This window comes from Pleurodeles waltl, chromosome 5 (genome assembly GCF_031143425.1).
Source record: "Pleurodeles waltl isolate 20211129_DDA chromosome 5, aPleWal1.hap1.20221129, whole genome shotgun sequence".
Lineage (NCBI taxonomy): Eukaryota > Metazoa > Chordata > Amphibia > Caudata > Salamandridae > Pleurodeles > Pleurodeles waltl.
The window spans coordinates 1,859,068,153-1,859,087,619 of record NC_090444.1 but is presented as its reverse complement, the minus strand read 5'-3'; the positions used below and the strand labels follow the sequence as shown (position 1 = coordinate 1,859,087,619).

Here is a 19,467-nt window from a genome sequence, read left to right as displayed (position 1 = left end):
CCCACAGATAGGCTTCTGCCCTCCTGGGGTCTAGGCAGCCCAGTCCCAGGAAGAACAAAGGATTTCCTCTGAGAGAGGGTGTTACACCCTCTCCCTTTGGAAATAGGTGTGAAGGGCCTGAGAGGAGTAGCCTCTCCTGGCCTCTGGGAATGCTTTGAAGGGCACAGATGGTGCCCTCCTTGCATAAACCAGTCTACACCGGTTCAGTGATCCCCCAGCCCCTGCTCTGGGGCGATACTGGACAAAGGAAGGTGGAGTGACCACTCCCCTATCCATCACCACCCCAGGGGTGGTGCCCAGAGCTCCTCCAGTGTGTCCCAGACCTCTGCCATCTTGAATGCAGAGGTGTGAGGGCACACTGGAGGCCTCTGAGTGGCCAGTGCCAGCAGGTGATGTCAGAGACCCCTCCTAACAGGTGCTTACCTGGCTAGGTGGCCAATCCTCCTCTAAGGGCTATTTAGGGTCTCTCATGTGGGATTCTCATCAGATAACGAATGCAAGAGCTCACCAGAGTTTCTCTGCATCTCCCTCTTCGACTTCTGCCAAGGATCGACCACTGACTGCTCCAGGACACCTGCAAAACCGCAACAAAGTAGCAAGACAACTATCAGCAACATTGTAGCGCCTAATCCTGCCGGCTTTCTCGACTGTTTCCTGGTGGTGCATGCTCTGAGGGCTGTCTGCCTTCACCCTGAACTGGAAGCGAAGAAGAAATCTCCTGTGTGTCAACAGAATCTTCCCCCTGCTAACGCAGGCACCAAACTTCTGCTTCACCGGTCCTCTGGGTCCCAACTCATTGTGACGAGCGTGGTCCCTGGAACACAGGAGCTGGATCCAAGTGACCCCGACAGTCCAGTGGTCCTTCTGTCCAAATTTGATGGAGGTAAGTCCTTGCCTCCACACGCCAGACAGTAATCCTGTATACTGCATGAACTGCAGCTGCTAGGGCTTCTGTGCACTTTTGCAAGGAATCCTTTGTGCACAGCACAGCCCAGGTCCCCAGCACTCCATGCTGCATTGCTCAACTCGCTGAGTTGATCACCGGCTTCGTGGGACCCTCCTTTGTAGTGCTGAGATGACTGCCATGCTCAGTAGTCTTGAACCCATGTTCAAGTACTTCTGCGGATGCTGTCTCCTTCTGCATGGGCTCTCTGTATTGCTGAGCACCACTTCTGTCTCTTCTTCCAAGGGGTGACCTTCTGGTCCTTCCTGGGCCCAGGCAGCACCCATTTTCTTTAACCGCAACCTTTGCAGCTAGCAAGGCTTGTTTGCAGTCTTTCTGCATGGAAACACCACTGCATCCTCCAGCTCACCGTGAGACATCTTCTGTGTAAAGGAGAAGTTCCTGGCATCTTCTGTTGTTGCAGAATCTTCAGCTTCTTCCACCCAGAGGCAGCCATTTTGCACCTTCATCTGGGGTTTAGTGGGTTCCTGCCCCCCCTGGACACTTTCTTGACTCTTGGACTTGGTCCCCTTCCTTTACACGTCCTCAGGTCCAGGAATCCGTCTTCCGTGCTTTGCAGTCAGTTGTGGTCTAGCAGAATCTCCTATCACGACTTTAGTGTATTTCTGGGGAAGTAGGGTAACTTTACTCCTACTTTTCAGGGTCTTGGGGTGGGATATCTTGGACACCCTTAGTGTTTTCTTACATTCCCAGCAAGCCTCTATACACTACACTAGGCCTGGGGTCCATAAGTGGTTCGCATTCCACTTTCTTAGTATATGGTTTGTGTTGCCCCTAGGCCTATTGCATCCTATTGTGTTCTACAGTATTTGCACTACTTTTTCTAACTGTTTACTTACCTGATTTTGGTTTGTGTGTATATTTGGTATATTTGGTGTATTTTACTTACCTCCTAAGGGAGTATATCCTCTGAGATATTTCTGACACATTGTCACTAAAATAAAGTACCTTTATTTTTAGTAACTCTGAGTATTGTGATTCTTGTGATATAGTGCTATATGATATAAGTGGTATAGAAGGAGTTTTGCATGCCTCCTAGTTCAGCCTAAGCTGCTCTGCTATAGCTACCTCTATCAGCCGAAGCTGCAAGAACACTACTAATCTACTAATAAGGGATAACTGGACCTGGCACAAGGTGTAAGTACCATCAGGTACCCACTATAAGTCAGGCCAGCCTCCTACAGCAGGTGACTGAAGCAAAAATCTCTGTGACCCTATAGGAATGGATAGGTGTTGATACTGACAATTTTACTTGGTAGTGTATGGATTGGGGCAGGATGATGACTGGTGAGGGAAGGAAGGCTTCAGTGAGGAGGTATTCTGAGTTCTGGCAAGGTGACCGCAAGGGTAGAATGGTTCTTGGTAAACCTTGGGCCACTACAGTGTCCACAAGGCATATTTTGGTCACATCGTCCTATGCAGTCTGCTGCTGTTCATACTGAGCAGTGCAGCTGTTGTTTTTCCACCTTGAACACAACAGTAAGATTTTTTACCAACATAAGACTTGTCTCAGGTCCATTAGGTAGGCAGAGAGCAGACAAGTTATACCTCCTATCAAACAACACTAATGTGTAGAAGCATTTCCAAAGTTTGAAATTCTTGGCTGTGACTCCCATTATCTATTTCAGATTTGAATAACACATGGAAAGCACTGGCAGTCAAATCGTTAACTTTTTCAAAGTTAAAATCTTTATTTACAGGCGTAAGTGTACCTTGACCCTTTAGCCAGGTTTTTGCAAGCTCTGACTGCATATTGCAACATGTCATACCAGTGAGAACTGGTCAAGTTCAGGATTTCTCAGTAACTAGCATGTTAGTACTAACAGAGAACTACTGAACTCATTTATATACGTTTAAAAAGTGATCATTTCAATAAAGGACGTTATAAATAAAAGTAAGATCAGCTGTGATGGAAAAGCCCTGAGTGATGTGTGAAACCTGTTGTAGCAAGCTTGGGTATGTATCATAGGACTTGGCAGCTCATTTAATAACGTGGTTTGACAGTAAAGTTTTGACTCCGGCATGATCATGTTGGCATGCATCCTGCAAAGTAAAGGGAAAGATTAAACCAGTCATCAAACCATAACCAGTGAACACAAAGTTGAGGTGCAGACAGTGCTCTGTAGACAAATGGTATTTTATTTACTAAATACCACACAGCCTCTGACCTTTTAATGTACTTCATTGTTCTCAGGTACTCAGTAAGGTAGCAGAAGAGGAGAACACTGGTAAACATTACTCATTCATAGACTTATTCCGAACTCCAGTCCTGAGGAAAGTCTCCATCTGTGTAACATGTGCATGGTAAAGAAATTATTTTTATTCTTTAAAATGTGTGATTATGCCTTGTATTATGATGCAGTAGAGGGGCCCAGCTTATTCCATGTGATTGCTTGTCACTTCTCTTGTAGGTTTGGTGCTTCATTCTCCTACTATGGAATCAGTTTCAACATCACAGGCTTTAAGCTTGACATCTACATGACCCAGTTCCTCTATGGAGCCATTGAAATACCATTCAAACTGGGCTTGTACATCTTCTTGAAAAAGGCCGGTCGACGTCATGCACTGGCATGGAGCCTGTTGATCACTGGCTTCTGCATTGGCATAAATATTATGATTCCAGTCTGTGAGTATCTTTGAAGAGCATATTTTTGGTTAAGTACCTTTTTTCAAATTAATTTTCCTATTAACATGTATTACATAGTGTTCAATAGATAAAAAAACAGATAACATTCTTGCAAATTATTTGAAGGTAATGTAGGATACTTGGACAGGGGATGGGAACAAACACGGAGGTAAATTTAATCCCACAAACTTTTCTAAAATACTAATTTTCTGAATGAACCACTCACTTTAGAACACAAATTTTCCATACAGACTTCCCCTTTTCAGAATCCAGAGAAACTTGTGGACTTTGGATTTTCTTTTCTCATTTCATAGATTTACTTTCTTCTCTCTCGTCTTCAATATCCATAATCTAACCCATATACTCAATATCCATTATCACAATTTGTTTCTTGAAGGAATAGTGTTAGAAATAACCATGCTGCCTATAACTAGAAAATCAGTCCAGAAAGACAATAAAGAATAAAATAAAATTGGCCTGTTTTCTCTAATTTTCCAACAATTATTCAAATATGTAACTGCTCAACTCAACATCTCCTCAATCATTATTCCTATTGTCCCAACTCAATACATCCTCCTTCACACAGACACATATTAACCACAACTCCATGGACACACACGCCTATGAACACCCATAGTTTACTAGTAGGGTTCATATGTACCCGCCACTAGAATTAAGGCCACAATCACAATATAAGGTCTAGTCAAGGTCTTAATAAATGATTCCCTTGTTCAACCCTTCGTAGCTGGCAACGAGCGGGCAGGCTTAACTTAGGAGACAGGTGTGTAAAGTATTTAAAAACACCAATACATTAAATAAGTAAGACACAACACAATATGAAAATCAAACACCAATTTATAAAAATAAGAAATATTTTTATGAGTAAAATGACACCAAAACAACAAAAAATATATAATATTTCTGAGATATGAATATTCTTTTCTGTGATAGTTATAATAAATCTAAAAGTGGCAATTATTTTTTAAAGATTAAAAGTAAAACTAGTGCTTAGACACAAAGAGCACTCAAATAGTTTAACATAAAAGGTTGCAATGTGTAGGAGGCTGGCCTGGTTTGTAGTGGGTACAAAAGGTTCTTACACCTCATACCAGGTTCAGTTATCCCTTATTAGTAAAATATAGTCAGTGTCTAGAAGCCAGGCTGTCTAAGGGTAGCTGAGCAGCTGAGGCTTATCAAGGAGACATGCAAAGCTCATGCAATACCACTGTAGTCACACAGTACTTACACACATGAAAGAAACATACGTAGTCTTACAAAAATAAAGGTACTTTATTTTGGTGACACAAATGCCAAAAATCCTTAGAGACAATACTCCCTTAGGAGGTAAGTACCATACACAGTATATACACTAGAATGCAGTAATAGCTGTTAAAACAGTACAGAAACAGTGCAAATAGTGAAAATCACAATAGATAGCAATGGTCCTAGGGGAACACAAACCATATACTGAAATAGTGGAATGGGAAAGTGTAGTATGTAGAGGGGCGCTGGGAGTGTAAAAACCACCAAAGGTAAGTAATAGAACCCACCCAGAGCCCAGGAAAGAAGAAGGAGTAAATCACAATAAGTTTCCTAGAACACACAAAAACACTTGATAGAAGATTATGCAAGATCCAGAAGAGACTGCAAGACACCAACGATGTAATCCTGGACCTGAACACTTGTGGAAGAAGGGGACCAAGTCCAAGAAGTACTGAAGAGTCCAGGGAGAACAGGAGCCCGTGCTAACCCGGATGAAGGTGCAAAAGAAGAACCACCAGTGAAGAAGAACAGTCAGTACTGCACTCAAGAAGATGGATGCAGGTTCCTGGTTGGTGCAGATGATGTTCCACTCTGTATGGAAGATTTCAATCTGGTTCTCGTCGCTGGATTCTGCCAACAAGCCTTGACACACGCAAAGTTTGCGGTTAGCGGAAAATGGTGCTGCCCGGGACCAGGAGGGGCCTGATGGCCTCTTCCCAGGAGGGGGAGACAGAAGGGGCTCTCAGCAACTCGGAGAGCCCTCAGAAGACCAGGCAGTGTGCACAGAAGTCCCACAGCATGGGAACTAAGAAGGTGCAAATGGATGACACAAAGGGATCCCATGCCGCCGGAGAACCACTCAGGAAGCTGTGGAAGCCGAGGAAGGAGGGGTAAAGCAGGCTCAGTGGAGAGCACTGAAGTACAGGACCCTCATTCTCTCTGGTGATCGCCAGTGACAAGCCTTCTTTTTGCGTCTACCCACGACCAGCAATTGGGGGGGGGGGTGTCCGGCGCGTTAGAGCCCTGCGCTGAGAACAAACTTGTTGTGGCAAAAATAAAATTCTACCTTTTCCCAATTCCCGCGTAGGCCGTGTTTAAAGTCCGTAGGCATGACCGAAATCGTTCAATACCTTGGCGTCTTTGATTTGAGATTAACGGAGCCCCTCCCTCCCTCATAACTTTTCGGTAAACACTTACATCCGTTCCAGCTATGATAGCGCGAGCAAAACTATAAACGTGTTTTCTTTGCGCCTCGCCTTTTCCAGCCATTGCATCACAACTATGGAAGATTTAAATAAATGACTCGCACAGCTTGTTGTTTCTCTGAGCGCCCCCGACCCCATGAGCGCATGGGAAGGACGCCCCCTTAATGTCAAGGAAGTGTTCAGCTAGGAGGTGGGCGCTGCTGATGTGGATAGCGCTTTACTCCATGTCAAAGTCCTACAGAGGAGCATATCAGTAAGGTACCAACTTCATAAATACTGCTTTGTTTAACAAAATGCCCGAGTCTGTAGTAAATCAAGTCACATTGCAAATGCATCCGTGCTAGCAACAGAACAAGCGCTTTCCCTTTCGGGGCCCCTCCCTGCCAACCCTCACAACATGCACATGCTGCGCATTAGACGAGGTAATGTCTTGTCCACAGGGAGCGATCCACATGCGCCAACATGAGTAAACTTTACTTGAGCACTTACCTCTACACAAGTCATGAACGTGTGGGGTCGCAGCTGGCCTCATTGTTTTTAACACAAAACTTTTAATGTTAATACTATTGCACTTTGGGTTTTTCCGGCCTTCACAAAATGAAAGGTGCATTGCGGGTACAATGTACTTTGTATCCGCTCCTACAGACATAGGTTTGCACACAGCTGTGCAGGGGATTTTAGCTCTTTAATATCTCAGCAGCTCAAGGCGTCACTTTCTGAGAGGTGAAATAAACGGGGCTTCAAGCGCTTCGCGTCAGCGCAGACAGCCTGGTGATTCCATTTTTAGTCGCTCAGACTTCCAAACGGCTTTAATTCTAGTCTCTTTCTTTCCGCTGGTGACAGTCAGTGTGCAGTCACCCGGTGACGACTGCCTGTGACCGAAAACTGAACACGCGTGTGCAGATCTCTGGTGCGCCCAGACAAGGCATTTTTAGTTTTCAAACACACGGTTTCTCTCAATATTTAATAAGTCAACCTGTAAAAAATTAGACTTTAAACATTTTTGTATCTATATGTTTACTCTAAAAGAGGATTCCGTTTTATTTAAAATATTTGTTCGTTTCATGGAAGTGTATGACTGCAAGTGGACGCAAGTCTAGGAGAGACAGGCAGAGGAGAGAGTGTGTTTTCACCATTGATCTACCTGGTTGGTGCTTTCTGTTGTGTGTGCGGGGCCACGGGAACCCAGCAGCACTAACATCCATAAATCCAACACTCCACACAGTGTTCCCTTATTTCCGTCAGGCGGGAAAACTGCCCTCGACCATTTATTTCAATTATGTCAGTGACATCACGGACCAAACCATTACTATACATCAAGAGAGGGGGTTAGAGTCATTCCCCTACTAATGCAAGAAAAATGGAGGAGTCCATTACAAAATATAACACTTTCAAAGAATGAGCTGAATTAGGCAAAGGCCAGGACCCCTTGTTTAATAATTCAGAGGGACGTTTGGACAGTTTTATCCATACTTCAAGGACTTGCTGCCTCTCCCCGCCAGGGATGTACTGAGCAGTTGAGGCCATGCAGTTTGGTCACCTACCTGCCCGCACACCTTTCCTCACACAATGGGGTCTTTCAACATGTCCAGCATTCTTTCTAAAGAGTATACACTTGCTTACAATTTGTGGGGGTAAGCACGAGCTGTTACTTGAATGATATTTGTAGCGTATTCCTATCATTAGTTATGCTATAGTAAAGTATTCCTAGGTTAGCCCGTTGACCTTATGCACTACAATGGGGAAAAACAAAATTGGCAGTTTTTCTTTCATAATGGGTTATAAAACATATTTTATAATGTCCCTGCTTAAAGTTAAAATGCACCTTACCCCTGGGGCACCTAGTGGAGATATTTATGTAACAATAAGGTAGTTTAAGACTTTGGAAGTAATTTTAATTCTAAAGTCCAATTTACACACAAATTTAAATTAAAAGCAGCCTGTAAAGCAGGACTGACTTTTTAAGTGACAGCAGGCCACACAACAGTACACACTTAAGTGCATTAAATCTACTGGGCCTCTAAACCTACATGCCTTACTATATACTATGGACTTTCAGGAAGGTTTTCTGTACCAGCTGTAACTATCCTAATTAGCATGTACCTTTTTACTAGAGCACAGACCATGAGCTTGGTTAGAAGATCCCAGGCCACAATCGGAGTCAGAAAACCAGCATCTAGTAGTCAAGAATATGAGCAAAAAGTGGGGGGACACTGCAAAATCTCCTTGTTTTTCATACAATCCTATTACCCCAAAATAATCCCCAAGTTCTCTCTCCCACACATTCGAAACATAATCACCTTAGGGCACCAACCAATCAGTATAATCGCTACACATCCTCTCACCCACTCATGGACCATGTAAATTGCCCATCACCTTGTACTCCCATTTGCAGTGGTATAAAGATGTTAGCCAATGAAATGAGGTCCACTGTGTTCTCCAAAGGAACTGACCGTGCAATAGAGATGACGCACTAACTGGGAGAATCATCTCCCCTCTCTCTAGAAGTGGTATTAATCTATTCCTGACAGACCACAATCCAGACAGAAGGAGCATAATAAACCAAGTCAAAGAAGGCAAAAATAAATCCTTTTTCATCTACAATGCTCCTATGATAAACAGCAGAAGAAATATTTACTATCCAGCCTGAGCTAAGAAGGTTTCCCACACCAGCCTATGCAAAGTTGAAATATCTAATGCTTCCAACCCTCTCCCACTGGAATTATCCCTGTAGTGCCCCCTTCACAAGTGTAGATAGATGGTAAAATACAACCTTGATATTGCCGATATTATCTAGGAAATCACCCTGGGATTAACAGGAAATAATCTAGCAGATTATGCACAGCCTGCCACAGAGCTAATGGTCCCTTTACAGTACTTATTATCTACCTCATCAAAGACAACAGAGCAGATGGGGTGAGGTTGGCATTTTCAAACACCATCTTAAATGCGGAAATCTCATGAAAGAACAAACACCTTCATTTGAACACTTCTCTTTTATGCTAACATTAACAGAATCTAACCCAATTATGGTAAATGTACTCTACTATCACCTGGGAACAATTAATTATTGACAGAACAAATCATGTAATTCCTTATTATTAACAAAATAAATCAAACAACAATTAACAAAATAAATCATACAACGTCTATTTTGAAACATCAACCTGCATTAGACTGACCAATCAGAACTATGTAATTCAATATCTAGAACAAACTGTATTAATATTATACAGTATAATATATGACATAAAATATAGACACAATTGTAAAGAAACAACACAGTAGGCAGGAAGTGTTTATTGCTGGCTGCTTTTTGCCTCCTCACCCATGTCTATAATAAATCAGAGGTGCAGGGTCTAAGTGGTCCCCTATTTGGAAGGGCCCATGCGCCCATGCATATGATGAATGACTTCTCATGATCACGAGTACACAGGAAGTTCACCTGCATGATCTATATTGTCAACAGGGTTCACAAGCATCTGGAGATGCTTCCATAATGCCAAAGTGCCTGAGGGGCATTAGGAGCAGGCACAATTGCCTTTGAGCTCAAGAAGCACATTCTGTTCCACAGGCCCTAGTGGTCAATGCCCTGTCTGCCACCTGGGGGTAGATTGAGATGTTGGGGGAGGGAATACTTTGTCACAAACATGACAGATATCCTATCTGCCGTATTACAATCCCCATTGGATATAATGGGATCGTAATACGATAGATGGGATATGCCTCACAGTTGTCGCAGACTATTTGGCATTGGAGGGGTGGAGGTGGTCTTTCCTAGGAAGTCGCCCCCGCTTGAAACCATCCTTAGTGGTTAGTAAGTAGATCCCTACTTGGGGCTGACCTCTTGCACTGAACCCCAAGCAGGGATACACTAGCGAGATGTACCATTAGAAAAGCAAGATTTCTAACAGTATCTGTCCTGGTGTGATTGGTGCTCTGGGGTGATCCATCTCCCCAAGCATCAAAACACTAAAAGGAGTCAAAGGCAGTAAAAGGGAGTAAAAAAAACTGGAATTGCTGAACAAAATAAACTTTTAGAAATCCTCTTGTGGTCGTTAATTTGCTTCAAGTAGCATCACAATTTGGCTCACCCTAGCTGAGACCGTAGCATATGCTAAGTATACTGAACAATGCAATCCCACAGATTGACAGCATAGGCCTATGGTTTCCTGCGCCTTCTAAAAACAATTTCAGGTAATCCTTCACCAGCAGGATTGCATATGACCTTGTTGTAGAAGATTTGTCACTTATAAAGATGGGATTTGTTTCTGGGAAAGGACATCATAAAATCTGCATTAGAAAACCTGTAAGGTTCTGGAAGACCACTCTATGTTGGCAGATATTCTTGACAGATAATACAACAACATCGATTGCCTTCATAGACAATCATGAACTGAGGTGCCCAGTTAATTAAAAAGTTTTGGAATACATTATATCATAGATTGGGGACAGTCAACTTCAAGAATACTAGCTGTCATTTGCAAACATCCCTCCTTTGAACAGTTCCTTAGATGCTATACGATAAATCAAGAGGATCAGTGGGCTTTGTGTCTAGCAATAACAGAACTAGCTTATAACAATATACTGCATTCATCCTTAGGTCACTCTTGTTTCTTTTTCTTCTTTGGCAGTCATACACTTCAGCTCAGTCCCATTTGTTACAGCCAAACTACCTAACATTTCTCCCGTACAAGCCAATACTCTACTCTATCTGTAGTAAGCCAATACTCATTGTAAACAATTTGCTAATCATCATTGACAGAAGAATCCTAATCATAAGAAGGGGTTTAGGTTTTCATTGCCTACCCATTTCCTAACATTGCCTAGTTTCCACCCTAGGTTTGCACCTACATTTGTGGGACCTTTCTCAGTATCCTAATTGGCACAGTTAATCTGGTCTTCCACCTATCCAGAGTTAAACCTGCCACATGTAATATAACTGCCCCTCTACTTCGAGTCCTCAAGGATGGGTCTCTTGGCTTTGAGACTGAGGCTATAATTGATTCAAGAAGGGTTAAGCAACAATTGTAATGCCCTGTGGTCCTGGAATGGTTGTAGAGCTGCAGAGAGGTATTGGGAACATTCAACATTTGCCCTACTCCTAGATTAATAATGGCATTCCACCAAAACTTCCCTCACCTGCCAGCTCTAAGGGGGAGGGTCTTAAAGGGGGATACTTTATGAAATAGGGGATTATGTGGAGATACAGATGTTTTACAGGAACACAAAATCAGTGAGGTTGTGGAAGACCAGTATATGGCAGTTGGTGTACTGGGAACACTATTGCTAAAGAACTTGTTACATTATCTGGAGTCTTCTACAGTTTCAGGTTTCAGATTTCTGGCTCAATGTGCTGACCTGCATCTGAAAAATATGTGAAGTGCACACCATACACAATCCACTGAGTAATGCGTATTTAAGATGTGTTTGAGGTATAAGAGGACAGTTAGTGGAATACCAAAACCTCTTTCATAAATGAATAACACAATCAGGGATCACAAGAAAACTGAGGGGGTCATTACAACCTCAGCGGTCTTTTGTCAAGACCGCCGTTGGACCGCCGTGCGGAAGACCGCCAGTAGTGGCGGTTTGCCGCTCGGCGTATTATGACCGTTGGCTGCCCTCTGTTGTTTTTCCAACGGAGAGCCGTCAACAGCCATACTTGCGGGCGGCGGGGAACTGGAGGTTGCTCCACCTCCACCGCCACGCCAACAGAACACCGCCCAGCTAATCACGTCCTGTGATTCTGCGCGGCGGTGTTCTGTTGGCGGTGTGGTGTCGGCGGAGCTGCCCCCATGGCTCCCGTCCCCTCCCGGAGGATCGACGGAACAGGTAAGTCGATCGTCCGTTAGGGGAGGGGGGTGGGGGGGCGTTGTGTGTTGTGTGGGTGCATGGGGGTGTGCGTCTGTGTATGTAGAGGGGGGGTGTGAGTGCGTGGATGCTTGCGGGTGTGTTGCGTGTGTTGGGAATGAGTGCGTGTATGTCTGTATGTATGTCTGTATATGGGTGTGCATGTTTGACTGAGTGTGTGGATGTAGACATGTATGTTGGTGTGTGTGCGTGTATGTGTGTTGGTGGTGCCTGCATGCATGTTGTGTGTGAGTTATGTGATGCGGGTCGGGTGGGGAGGGGGGCCCTGCCACCTTTGGGGGGTGGCAGGGGTGGTGGGGGGTGTAGGGGAGGGTGTTGGGGTTGGGGTGGGGGGTGGGGGAGACCCCTATCAGTGCCGGGGAAGGAATTCCCCGGCACTGATAGGGCTTACCGCCATGGATTGCATGGCGGTTCCTACCACTGGAAATCCACGGCTGTAAGCCGGGTCGAAATACCGGTGGCGGTATTGTGATGGCCGCCGGGCTGGAGACCCAGGTCTCCAGCCCAGCAGTCGTCTCCGCCCTGGCGGGCGGAACGGTGAAGCAGCGGATGACCATGGCGGTAACCGCCATGGCCATAATACTGAAAAAAAGACCGCCAGCCTGTTGGCGGTCTTACCGCCGCTTTAACACCATCCGCCAGGGTTGTAATGACCCCCTGAATGTTCCTTACAAAATATTTAATTTAAAATTTTAAAAAACTAATCTAGAGTACACAATATGAGTTGCCACTACAATGAAGATAGTTTTAAATGACAAGGGAACTTGAGAGTCATCATGTTGACATAACAGTTACCCCTAAACATATGTATGTAATGTAACAAAACAACGGATCGTATTCATACTAAAAATAACAAATAGAAAACTTTCATACAGTAAGCACAAATATAAATGACAGCTCAGTGTCAGTGTAGATCATCTTCAGTGCTCTCTCCTCAGTGACACACACACAAGTGACAATAGTGAGCCATTGTTTTTAGAGTCTATCGCTCAAAGATCTGTAAATCTTGCCAAGATCTACTCACCACCTGGGAATTCCATTTCTTCCATGTAATATGATGCATTTGTACCAATGTTCTAAAGCTGCACTTTCCTCAGTTGCAGAGCTTCTTCCTGCACAAAGTACAAGTAACATACTTGGATATCATTTTGTTTCTATCAGCTACAATAGAATAAAATGTCCATACAATGGATTTAGGAACAGATCTAGAACCCTTAGTCTCAATAACATCCAGTTATTCTTTTCATTCCTCCCTCTCTTGTTCGGTATTTCTTCTATCCTGTTCTTCTGACACAAAAGTATTGTTTGAAGAGAAAAGTTTTTTTTCCCAAACAATGACGCACAGAAAAAAATGTTAAATTCTCCTCTTCCCGCAGCAATGTCCAAAAGCAAGGAGTCCAATTAAATGTGTTAGATACCCATGAACTCTTTGGATGTGGTGGAATCCATGCTCAAGATCAATTAAACTTCTAAGTGTTTTCTAAAGTTTAATGAATAATTTTCACTCCTGGTAGCTGGAAAGGAAGCACTGCCTGGGCCGACGTGCAAGAGTCGCAAATCCAAAACTGGAACCACAAACCTTAAATGCCAAAAAAGTGCTAAGATTAAAAAATAACTGCATATATATGTCTCTTTTGTTCTCTTGCATCAGACTTACTTTTAAATAACATGCCAGAGTTTGTTTTCATATGAAACTAGACGTTTCTAACAAAATAAGTTCTCTAAAAGTAATTTCTGCCTTCTGTAATTAGCGAATCTAACAAAACCTCCACGAATTGTGGAGTACTTAAAAAAATGAAACTTAACCACTGACTGGACAAAAAGTGTTACATAGAGGAAAACAAGCACATTTCCTATGGACAATAGGGCTCCACTCTCAACTTGGACACCATTTTCTGTTCCACTCTATAGAAATCAGAACATAGGAAAACTGGAAAGGAGCCAGATTTAGCAGTCAACCAGAAGAGTCTGTGGAGGTTTCAGTCACTTTAATCAGAGTGGAAAATCTGGAAAAGGAGTCACTTACCTGGAAGTTCTTAACACATCTGCAAGTAGAAAAGAAGAATGATGCAAGAGAGGCCATTGTACCAGGGACAAATGTGCTTCAGCACCAACACCTTGTGACCTGCTAGTATGCAGTGTCACTTTCTGGTCATACCACTCCTTTATCACCTGTTGGCTAGCCTGATGATTTTCTATTTGCTCAACCCATGTACTGCAACACCAGTGTCCCTAGGTCAATTACATAGCCCACTTTTCCATCTGAGAGTCTCAGGCATTGCTTCTCAAACTTTCCTGACCATGGTGAGGAGGCCACACACTGGGTACCCAAACAATGGTCCAAAGAAACTGAAATTCACTCCATTCTTTGGAGTCTCTCTGTAAGTAAATAAGAGATGTGCAGGAACATATCAATTTTTCCCTGTTGTAAGCTGACAGAGCTCCTATCATGCTTTTAAGTGTCTTGTTAAACCTCTCCACTAACCCATTGTTTTATGGATGGGATGCACTGGATATGTCACCAGTTTGCTCCCACATCGATCTCAATGAAGGAGATAAAATAATTCCTCAAATGGAAATCACAGTCTTTAGGAACCCTACCCTCGAAATAATCCCTAAGAGAGCCTTAGCTACTTCTTTTGTAATTGTGTTCCTCATTTACCTGGTGGCGTGATATATCACTACCAAGGTATTTTTTTTGCCTGATTTTGAGTGGCATCAAATGGAGCACCAATGTCTAATCCCACACGCACAAAAAAACCTACAACTGGCAGAAACATTAACTTTATCCTGGTCTTACCTCTTGACTTAACACTCAATTGGCAATAGGTTCTACAAAACCTTCCTTTTTATTTTACATATCACTTTCAAGTAGAACAGAGGGTGTTGAAAAATGGCCCTCTCTGAAGGGCCACTCTAAACATTTTGCCTTTTTCCTCCAACTTTTGATTATCTCTTTCTGTTAGTCTTAGGAATCTGAGCACTTTACTAGATCTAAAATGCCTGTGCTCACTCCTCGAAGCATGGAAATATTGGTGTATACACAATTGGCATATTTAATTTACTTGTAAGTCACTTGTAAAGTGGTATACCCTACACCCAGGCCCTCTACATTAAATGCTACTAATGGGCCTGCAGCACTGCTTGTGCCACCCGGACAAGTAGCTCTTGAAACATGTCTTATCATCTGCCAGTGCAGAGCCGTTGTGGGCAGGTTTACTGCCACTTTGACCTGGCATTTTAAACCCTTTGTCAAGCCTTAAACTCCCCTTTTGTTAAACATAAGTCACCACCTAGGTAGGCCATAGGTAGCCCATTTGGCAGGGTGCTGTGTACGTAAAAGGTAGAGAATGTACTTTTGGGTTTTGCATGCCGTAGTAGTGAAAAACACCTACATTTGTTTTTTACTACTGTGAGGCCTACTCCTCAACATAGGTTAAAATTGGGAATTCCTTATTACACTTTTAAGATGTATTCCTGATTGAGAAGTAGTAGCTATGTCATGTTTCATATCACTGGATTTGTAATGATAAATCCTTTTTACTGGTAAGGTTGGATTTAACATTACTATTTTAGAAATGCTACTTTTACAAAGTGGCCATTTATTGGCCATTGCAGCTTTGTGTGCCTGCAACCTACCTCCAAAACACATCTGGGGTGGGTGACATCTACAGTTTGTGCATTCCCTCTAGACAGCCGCAAACATAGGAAGGTTAGATGCGTCTGAGCACTCATCTGCATTCTCATGGATCTTTCTGGGCAGGAAGGGAGGGAACAAATGACAGTTACACCTGAATAGGCAGTGTCTGTCTCCACTAAATTCCCTCTAGACAGCCACAAACATCGGAAAGTTAGATATGTCTGAGCACTCATCTGCATTCTCATGGACTTTCTGGGCAGGAAGGGAGGGAACGACTGACAGTTACACCTGAATAGGCAGTGTCTGTCTCCACTCAAAGGGATAAGTATCTAATAGTCTAGAGCCAGGACTGGGAAGAAAGGGTCTCTGTGCACTTCAAAGACCCTTCTTGAGGTCTCCCCCACTTCAAATGCACAACTGGGTATAAGTAGTGAGTCACTGTCCCCACCAAATATGGGACTTCTGGACCTACAACTGAACGTTGTCAGAAGAACTGCTTTGCTGCATCAAGTACTGTCACTCTGCTGGACTTGGAAGGAATGTTTTTCTGCTGAGCTGTCCTGCTTCTCTCTGATCTTGCAAAGGTAGAGCTAAACTCTGCTTTGCACACACAAGTTATCTCTAAAGGCTTGTTGGCTAGGCTCCTATTGCTTGAGACTCTGAGATATCAAAGTCTATATTTCTGTTCCTATGCCTGGTTCACTGGAAGTGGACCCATGTATTTGTGCCAGAAAAGTCAACACATCTCTAGTCTGCTTGGGCAGAACCAGGTTCATCGATTTTGTTAGGGGAGTAGAATTGGTGCATAGCTCTTGGAAGCAACACATCCCTTTGAGAGCCTGTCTTTATGAACCACGTCTTGCCATCGCAATAGCTTGGAGAGATTACTCATCTCCTCAACCTGGCGCATCGCACTTCAGAATCAACGCTTCTGAGCTTGGCACTTCTTCAGTTCCGATGCATCGTTACTACTGCATGAAGAAAATCACCTCGACTACGGGCCAGACATCAACAGCATTCAGCGCAGCACTCGTCTGTGCCCCACATCTCATTGTTGCAACCAGGATCATGGTACTCTGTTCATTGGGCCTGCATGGCTCCTGTCCCCAGACTGTGCTCCATTGTGGGTGGCCTGAAGTATTGACTTTGCCCTGGTCCAGCACGACCCGATCACCCCATTGGTACTTAATGCTTCTAAGTGCTAGAACTCTTTTTTGTATTTTACAAATTAATAACTTGACTTTAACTTTTTGGATTTTTGACGTCTTGGTCTTGATTTATTTATAAAATTATATTTTTATTTTTCTAAACTAGTATGGAGTCTTTCCATGGTGCTTTCATTGTGTTACTGTGTGTGTGTGTTGCAAAAGTACTTTACACATAGTCCATTTAGATAAGCTTGAGTGCTCTGCCCAAAGCTTCTAGAGGGTGAGCTCAAGTTATCTTTTAGTGTGTATCTGACTTACCCTGACTAAGATTGTGGTTCTGACTCATACAGGACGCATACTCTGACAATCCCCAATATCTAACGGAAGGTATAACCTCTCCTGGGTCTTTCTAATACCTGAGTATACTGCTAAGCACAATGTCTGGGTTGGTAACAGCAAGAAGTTTTAATGGTGTGCAAAAGTCATATAACTTTTGCTCACATAACTTCATGAAATCTAAAACAAATTTACGCAAAAATATGTGTAATCATGCAAGATGCATCTCTGGCATCTCATGTTAAAGGATCGCACCAGAGATACATTTCCAGTTCAAAAATAACATGGGTCACATTGCACAAGCATGTTGCCATTTTGTTAATTCCAGCCTCCTCCTTCCTAACTATTCCTCATGTTTCCCCGTTTCCCAGGCACAGTGGATTCACATTCACATTCACACAGCACATTCCCACTTCATCCACCTACATTCCTGCCCACCTCCCCCTTTTTCATCTATATTTCCACTTTTGGTTACTTTGTAACTGCCCTTGTGTATTTATTTTTCTTTTTTTTGTTTTTGTTTTATCTTACATTTTTACTGAATTATTCTGACCCCAACTATGGCAGAGGCGGGCAGCACTGCTGTGCCCTCCCAGACCTCCTGTGGTCAATGGTGGTGTGAGGGGGTAATGCCCTACTACATTGTGTAGTTGATTGACAAAATAAGATTTGTTACAAGTGAAGTTCATGATACACAGCAAGGGGCATATTTATGAGCTCCTAGCGCCACCTGAGTGTCACTTTTTTTGGTGCTCAGGTGGCGCAATGCCCTGCGCTGTAATACAAGGTGGCGTTAAGCCACTTTTTGTGGCTTAACGCCACCTTGTAAATACGGCCCTTCACATGCAGCCCTTTGCGTGGAAGGGGCGTGCAATGGGTGCTGCTGTGGGCGTGCCACAGCAACACCCATTGCAATTTGACGCTGCCATCAGATTTACGAGTTTTTGTAAACCTGAGGCTGCACCAAGATCTAACGCCCCACAGGGTGGCGTTAGCAAGTTGCAACGCGGAGGAATACTTTTATTCCTCCTTGTTTTTTGCTTTTTCTATGTGTACTGCATTCTGCAGAAAGAGAAAAATGGCTTACATGATTGTTTATGTGTGGGAAGGTGTCCCTTCTTGCAGATAAACAATCATTTCAAAATGACGCTTTGGCACTTCTGTGTGTGCTGCATTCTGCATACACAGAGTTGCCAAACCTCCAATAGTGATTGTTTATGTGCAGGAAGGGACACCTTCTCACACATAAACAATCAACCCCTTCAATGCAGACATCCTTGCATGATGGTGCAAGGATGCCTGCGTTGGCGCTAGGCAACTCAATTTAGCACCAGCATGGGGGACAACATGCGCTGTATTTAATTAAATACGGTGCATCCGTACGTTGTAAAAATGGTGAAGAGCGGTGCTGCCAAATTTGGCGCAGTGTTGTCATTTCTTCACAAATATAGGCCTAAATGTTTTACTGCATCACGATTTACTTTACCTGACAGAGAGGCATCTGTTCTACTTAATGTGCAGTTCACATTATGCAATAGTGTTTGGTAAGTACGTGCATGCCTATAAATCTGAAATGGTTAACATTGTTGATTTCGTTTGAGATGTCATCAGTGATGTCATCAGTGATGTCATCAGTGATGTAAATTGAGATCTCATCAGTGATGTCAACATGTCAGACAAAATGTCATGAGTGATGTCATATTTGAGGTCATGAACAGTGCAAGTTATAATTAGCTCTGATAACTATAACTCATACATTTCTGTGGTCTTTTTTTATTTAAAATGTTACTTACCCAAAAAGTACCTATAACCCCACTTTAACCTTTGTACTTTTCAGTGACTTTCCAAGTTTTATTAATACATATGAGCTCACTTACTATAAGTACCTAACTAGATTGTTTAACCATCCGATTTCTTTCAGTGAATGTACCATTGAGTTTATTATTTAAACATGATATATTTTTAATTTACAATTTAATGGTCTAAAATATATTTTCGTAGGTATTTGCACCCATTTAAATAGATGAAATGAAAGTAGTGTACACAATAAATATGGAGACTTGGTAAGGTTTAGTATTATGTAAAAATGTATTTTGCTTTGGCTACAGTTTGGCTCTGCCACGCCACTACAAACCCCAATATGCCTGGTCCATGCGGTCCCCATGCTCTTTAATTTCTCTATACCAGGCATCATAATGGGTCAGCGATTCCAGAGTAGCCTTCAAAAAACACTAAAGGCTTGATTAAGATGCTGCCTGTAATGTTCTCACTGCTGAGGTTTCGACTGAAAATCCATCCACCACTGTGACAGTATGCCCACCGTATTTAGATATTGGTGGTACCATAACGAAAAGCCTGCATTCTAACCACCATCTTCTCCAAGAAACACTGCTTGCGTCTACAGCGGGAGA

General features: G+C 43.1%; 1 protein-coding gene across 1 annotated transcript in view; it reads left to right on the top strand.

Annotated features, from left to right (window-relative positions):
• Positions 1-19,467, top strand: part of LOC138297170 (solute carrier family 22 member 7-like) — a 182,454-nt gene that overhangs the window by 85,891 nt on the left and 77,096 nt on the right. The window contains exons 6-7 of the mRNA XM_069236663.1: positions 3,159-3,268; positions 3,376-3,590. Coding sequence (XP_069092764.1) covers positions 3,159-3,268; positions 3,376-3,590 — 325 coding nt within the window. The remainder of the gene's footprint in view (positions 1-3,158; positions 3,269-3,375; positions 3,591-19,467) is intronic.